This window comes from Salmo salar, chromosome ssa11 (assembly GCF_905237065.1).
Source record: "Salmo salar chromosome ssa11, Ssal_v3.1, whole genome shotgun sequence".
NCBI lineage: Eukaryota > Metazoa > Chordata > Actinopteri > Salmoniformes > Salmonidae > Salmo > Salmo salar.
This window is the reverse complement of record NC_059452.1, coordinates 70,799,140-70,806,361: the sequence shown is the minus strand read 5'-3', so window position 1 is coordinate 70,806,361 and position 7,222 is coordinate 70,799,140. Positions and strand designations below refer to the sequence as shown.

General features: G+C 42.3%; 1 protein-coding gene across 3 annotated transcripts in view; it reads left to right on the top strand.

Moving 5' to 3' along the window:
• The first annotated feature begins 2,790 nt into the window (after positions 1 to 2,790).
• vcanb (versican b) overlaps positions 2,791 to 7,222 on the top strand; it is a 42,593-nt gene continuing 38,161 nt past the window's right edge. For 2 of the 3 annotated variants that reach the window (XM_045689897.1, XM_045689896.1), the window contains exon 1: positions 2,796 to 3,030. In XM_045689897.1, coding sequence (XP_045545853.1) covers positions 3,012 to 3,030 — 19 coding nt within the window. In that variant the 5' untranslated portion in view covers positions 2,796 to 3,011. Of the gene's footprint in view, positions 3,031 to 7,222 lie in introns of all 3 variants that reach the window. The other variant, XM_045689898.1, reaches the window with a different exon arrangement.

Sequence of the window (7,222 nt, the reverse complement as noted above, 5' to 3'; positions counted from 1 at the left end):
GATAGTATACCTAGTTTCACTCTGAAATGGTGTTCTTTGGTCAAATCAGATGTCAATGTAGCCTACATAAATCTAACGTGAGTCAGAATTTACTTTCACATACACTGTAAAATAAATAAATAAATATATATATATTCAGCGTACAATTGTAAGGTAACCATCCAGGCCCGGCTCGAGGAGGACATGACTGAGCGGACATTTTAAATTCATGGGTGGGGGAACTCTTCGACCCTATGAAGAAGTTACTTTAGTCAGAAAGTACTGATCTGCACACCGGTGTCAAACTTGTCCGCAGTACGTATAGGTGCGTTGATGAACTGCAATGTGATGCTGAATTGGAAAAGCTTTGCCAGGAGGGCACGAGCACGCCAGCTCCAAGGAAACGATGGAGACAACTCTTCAAGAGTATGTAGTTGAAAGCATAGTTTGCTCAACAAAGCATTCTTTTTTAGCAAACACACAGAAAATGTATTTGAAAAATGTTTTGGCAAGCTCACAATCCTATTGCAGCAGGTTGCCTTACAATTGTACGTTTAATCAAGAGATTTTTTATTATTTCTTTTAGTAGATGAGTATGAAATTTGATCGATGTCTAAATGTGTTGACATGATAGCTCAGCATAAACAAGCTTGTTTCCAAAGCTAAGTAGGATACATGGAGGTAGGCATCTAGATGATAGACTCATTCTCACTGAAGTGCATTACCCCTCATATACCAGTAGGAGTCGCTGTTTAAGCAGGAATTGTTGGACTGGATTCACATTTTATTTCAATATACACTATATACACAAAAGAATATGGACACCCCTTCAAATTTGTGGATTTGGCTATTTCAGCCACACCCGTTGCTGACTGGTGTATAAAATGAGCACACCGCCATGTAATCTCCATAGACAAACATTGGCAGTAGAATGGCCTTACTGAAGAGCTCAATCATAGAGTGCCACCTTTCCAACAAGTCAGTTCGTCAAATTTTGGCCCTGCTAGAGCTGCCCCGGTCAACTGTATGTGCTGTTATTGTGAAGTGGAAACGTCTAGGAGCAACAACGGCTCAGCTGAGAAGTGGTAGGCCACACAAACTTGCAGAACAGCACTGGCGAGTGCTGAACCGCGTAGCGCATAAAAATCGTCTGGGTTTCCATGGCCGAGCAGCCACACACAAGCCTAAGCTCACCATGTGCAATGCCAAGCGTATGCTGGAGTGGTGTAAAGCTCGCTGATATTCTCCTAGAGTCCAATAGGCCTAATCGCCCAACATCAGTGCCTGACCTCACTAATGCTCTTGTGGCTGAATGGAAGCAAGTCCCCGCAGCAATGTTCCAACATCTAGTGGAAAGCCTTCCCAGAAGAGTAGAGGCTGTTATAGCAGCAAAGGGGGGACTTAATCCATATTAATGCCCATAATTTTAAAATGAGATGTTTGACGAGCAGGTGCCCGACCTGTGTTCCCAGTGGGTTGCTTCTGTCTCTCTATCCCTCTACACAGGGGTGGCCAACACCTGGTTCTACTAATCAGCCTTGCTAGAACCTGACTGAGCATGTCAAGGTCCTGGCTCGCGTCCTACCCCTTCCTCTACCTAACCTAAGGACCACCAGGACCTTGACATGTCGCATCTGGTTATAGCAAGGCTGGAACAAAAGCCTGAATACCTAGCTCTACACCTCTGCACAGCCACCCTTCCTCTACCACTATTACTTCCCGCTCTGCTCTAGCCTCTATCTTGCTATTAGTCCTCCACCACTCACTCCGGTATCCTTCTCTATCACTGACACTACTATACAGAGGATGTCAAGGAGACTGTTATATAGAGAGAAGGGAATTAGACATGTTATTTTTGTAGTGCACCATTTATAATAATTTGTAATACTGTAACAAGGGGATATTTTTGTACTCAATATGGACAAACATTAACTGTGTAAAGCTCAGTCTTTGTGCTGTTTTTAGTATGATGAAGAGAAGTGTTGTTTCTTTATGTGTATGAAACACGAATAAAGTGTAATAAAATGTAGGTTAACAACATGAAGTATAACAAACGTTGTTGTGGTCTTTAGTATGTTAACTGTGGTTCGGTAATGATCGGTTCTGGCTATTCTACGCACAGAAAGTGTATGTTAAAGCTACACATGTCTTATATCTCATCCCGGAAGACATTGAAAACATTGTGAAATTATTCCCGGAGCTTGGGATTCCGCCAGCGACCTACTGAGTCATTGAAAGTTGTAGAGCATATATTGGGGCGTCTCTCTCGCTCGCTCCCTCTCCTCGCTCTCTCAATTCAATTGAAGGGCTTTATTGTCATGGGAAACATATGTTTACATTGCCAAAGCAAGTGAAGTAGATAATAAACAGAAGAGAAATAAACAATAAAAATGTATTGTAAACATTACACTCACAAAAGTTCCAAAAGAATAAAGACTTTTCAAATGCCATACGTGCAAATAGTTAAAGTACAAAAGGGAAGATAAATAAACATAAATATGGATTGTATTTACAGTGGTGTTTGTTCTTAATTGGTTGCCCTTTTCTTGTGGCAACAGATCACACATCTTGCTTCTGTGATGGAACATTGGGATTTCACCGAATAGATATGGGAGTTTATCGATATTGGGTTTGTTTTCGAATTCTTTGTGGGTCTGTGTAATCTGAGGGAAATGGCTTACTCGAATATGGTCATACGTTTGGAAGGAGGTTAGGAAGTGCAGCTCAGTTTCCACCTCTCTCTCTGTGTTTTCTGATACGGGGCGGTATCAACATTGGGGTGTAGGTCGTGTGCCCCTCCTCTTGCTGGTGACAGATAATAGTAGCGGGTGTGAGAAGGATTTGAACTTGCAACCGAGGCAGAGCGGAAGAGACTCCTAGCTGATGTCCGAGCAGACTGCGCTCTGAAGAGAGAGGAAAAGAGAGCGCTGTAACAGCTGGGACCAAAACATCTGTGCGCTAATCTACTCTTCTGGACCTGGTTCTGGGACTAGAACCCGGGCTCTTTGGAAACTAGATCGAATACTTACTTGATGGATATCAGGACCCAAGGTATGATATTATACATGTTAATTGAATTGCTTTTTTTTATGTAGGCCTATTGTATTTTATCGTATATTAAGGGTTGTCTTATTATAACTTTCAAACAAACTGCGGTTTTACTCCGTCGCTTAGCCTACAAGTCGATTTGCAGTTTCACATCGATATCTGCTCATTGACATGTTTGACGCTTTGCTTGCTGTGATTTATCACCAGGGAGATGTCAGTGTTATGGTGGACAGGTTGATTGATGTTCTCACACTGATAGAGGACAGCTGATCACAGATGAGCTGATCACAAATAACCTTAACAGCACAGCTGCTGAGGCTGAGCGCAAGGCGAGCGAGTTTATCTGGTCAACTTCGGGGCGCGCGTCACAGGCAGCTGTCCAATTGCGCGCGGGAACGACCGTAGTAAAATTGTGCCCAGTTTCATCCAGGTGTGTCTTAATCCCGTGTCCACGGAGCTGCTGGACTGATTTTGTCTCTGCTTGTCGAAGCGGTTGTCAAAGTGTGTCATTTCATTGATTGTTCCAATACTACTCTCTTAATCAAAGCAGCGCACCGTCATTTTTTCTTTATAACACATTTCATGGAATTTTAACTCATTTTGCCATAGGGCACAGATGCTGTTTAAAGGTATTTTCCTGCAATTATACCCATTTTGCCATGAGGTGGAGATAGATTTGTACAGTTTTAAAGTTAATTGCCTGCAATTCTACACATGATTTATGCCATGTTAATGATATTTGAGTGAGAGTGACTAACAAAATCAATGGGGGCCCCCTGGAGGTCAGGGCCCCTGGGCACATGCCCTGCATAGTCCATATTTGGCCATGATTACTACACATTTAAGTAACTGCTTAGACTAACTTACCAAGGAAAAAATAGTTAGCTGACGTGGCTAATTGAGTAACTCACTGACTGACAACACAAGAGAAAAACTGCTGATGCACAACCAAATGTTTAACTTACACCTTGTGTATTCTACTATTCTAACTCAACAATGAGTTGAGATCCCGACTGAGTTCCTTAAAAAAAGAATATATATATTTTGTTTTGGGTCGGGGCCCCCTCGCGGCCAGGGGCCGAAGCAAATGCTTATGCCTGGAACCTGCCCTGACTATGGCTCCCTAGCTCTGTGTTTGTGTTTTACTTAATCATTTCATTGTCGTATTGAAATGAGGTAGGTTGAAGCAAGCTTAGCATGTAGGGATTTCAACACTGAAAGCCTAAACAACAAGAATCATGTCTACTGTTGTGGCAGAATTTGGGGTGAGCTGTTGTAACTTCTCGAGTGTTATGCTCTGTTCATCTGTGATAGCAAGGCCTTTCATAGACTCCTGTTATGTCTGCACCCTAACACAAGGCCATTGTGTTCTGGAACTGTTGCTTGTATAAAATGACTATTGTGTAACAATATGATTGTGTTATCACCTCCCACTGTATAAGGGACATGGAACCATTTACTTTTGCAGCTCCTTCCCTGACTGCAATCAGAGAGGGCTTCGAGTCGATTTGCAGTTTGACATCGATATCTGCTCATTGACATGTTTGACGCTTTGCTTGCTGTGATTTATCACCAGAGAGATGTCAGTGTTATGGTGGTCAGGTTGATTTATGTTCTCACACTGATAAGGTTATCTGTGATCAGCTGTCTTCTGTCAGCACATCTGTTGAGGCTGAGCGCGAGACGAGCGAGATTATCTGTTCAATTTCGGGGACGCCTCCGAGTGGCGCGCGCGTCACAGGCAGCTGTCCAATTGCGCGCGGGAACGACCGTAGTAAAGTTGTCCCCAGTTTCAACCAGGTGTGTCTTAATCCCGTGTCCACGGAGCTGCTGGACTGATGTTGTCCCTGCTTGTCAAAGCGGTTGTCACAGTGTGTCATTTCATTGATTGTTCCAATACTACTCTCTTAATCAAAGACGCCCCACCATTTTTTTCTTTATAACATATTTCATGGAACTCTACAAATTTTGCCATAGGGCACAGATGCCGTTTATAAAGCAAATTTCCTGCAATTTTACCCATTTTGCCATGAGGTGGATATTTTTTGTTGTTGTTGCAGTTTTAAAGTTAATTAACTGCAATTCTACACATGACCTTTGCCATGTTAATGATATTGAGTGAGAGTGACTAACAAAATCAATGGGGGCCCCCTGGAGGTCAGGGCCCCTGGGCACAAGCCCTGCATAGTCCATATTTGGCCATGATTAATACACGTTTAAGTAACTGCCTAGACTAACTTACCAAGGAAAATATGGTAAGCTGACGTGGCTAATTGAGTAACTCACTGACTGACAACACAAGAGAAAAACTGCTGATACACAACCACATTTTTAACTTACACCTTGTGTATTCTACTATTCTAACTCAACAGTAAATTGAGATCTCAACTGAGTTCCTTAAAAAAATAATGTACAGTTGAAGTTGGAAGTTTACATACACTTAGGTTGGAGTCATTAAAACTCGTTTTTCAACCACTCCACAAATTTCTTGTTAACAAACAATAGTTTTGGCAAGTCGGATAGGACATCTACTTTGTGCATGACACAAGTACCTTTTCCAACAATTGTTTACAGACAGATTATTTCACTTAGAATTCACTGTATCACAATTCCAGTCGGTCAGAAGTTTACATACACTAAGTTGACTGTGCCTTTAAACAGCTTGGAAAATTCCAGAAAATGATGTCATGGCTTTAGAAGCTTCTGTTAGGCTAATTGACATAATTTGAGTCAGTTGGAGGTGTACCTGTGGATGTATTTCAAGGCCTACCTTCAAACTCAGTGCCTCTTTGCTTGACATCATGGGAAAATCCAAAGAAATCAGCCAAGACCTCAGAAAAACAATTGTAGACCTCCACAAGTCTGGTTCATCCTTGGGAGCAATTTCCAGACGCCTGAAGGTATCACGTTCATCTGAATAGACAATAGTATGCAAGTATAAACACCATGGGACCACGCAGCCGTCATACCGCTCAGGAAGGAGACGCGTTCTGTCTCCTAGAGATTAATGTACTTTGGTGTGAAAAGTGCAAATCAATCCCAGAACAACAGAAAAGGACCTTGTGAAGATGCTGGAGGAAATAGGTACAAAAGCATCTATATCCACAGTAAAATGAGTCCTGAAAGGCCGCCCAGCAAGGAAGAAGCCACTGCTCTAAAACCGCCATAAAAAAAGTCAGACTACGGTTTGCAACTGCACATGGGGACAAAGATCGTACTTTTTGGAGAAATGTCATCTGGTCTGATGAAACAAAAATAGATCTGTTTGGCCATAATGACCATCGTCATGTTTGGAGGATAAAGGGGGAGGCTTGCAAGCCTAAGAACACCTTCCCAACCGTGAAGCATGGGGGTGGCAGCATCATGTTGTGGGGGTGCTTTGCTGCAGGAGGGACTGGTGCACTTCACAAAATAGATGGCACCATGAGGCAGGAAAATTTTGATGACCCCCAAGTATACTTCCAAAGTTGTGGCAAAATGGCTTAAGGACAACAAAGTCAAGGTATTGGATTGGTCATCGCAAAGCCCTGACCTCAATCCTGTAGAAAATTTGAGGGCAGAACTGAAAAAGCGTGTGAGAGCAAGGAGGCCTACAAACCTGACTCAGTTACACCAGCTCTGTCAGGAGGAATGGGTCAAAATTCACCCAACTTGTTGTGGGAAGCTTGTGGAAGGCTACCTGAAACGTTTGACCCAAGTTAAACAATTTAAAGGCAATGCTACCAAATACTAATTGAGTGTATGTAAACTTCTGACCCACTGGGAATGTGATGAAAGAAATAACAGATGAAATAAACCATTCTCTCTACTATTATTCTGACATTTCACATTCTTAAAATAAAGTGGTGATCCTAAGACAGAGCATTTTTACTAGGATTAAATGTCAGGAATTGTGAAAAACTGAGTTTAAATGTATTTGGTGTATGTAAACTTCCGACTTCGGCCAGGGGCCGAAGCAAATGCTTATGCCTGGAACCTACCCTGACTATGGCTCCCTAGCTCTGTGTTTGTGTTTTACTTAATCATTTCATTGTCGTATTGAAGTGAGGTAGGTTGAAGCAAGTTTAGTATGTAAGGATTTCAACACTGAAAGCCTAAACAACAAGAATCATGTCTACTGTTGTGGCTGAATTTGGTGTGAGCTGTTGTAACTTCTCGAGGGTTATGCTCTGTTCATCTGTGATGTCAAGGCCTG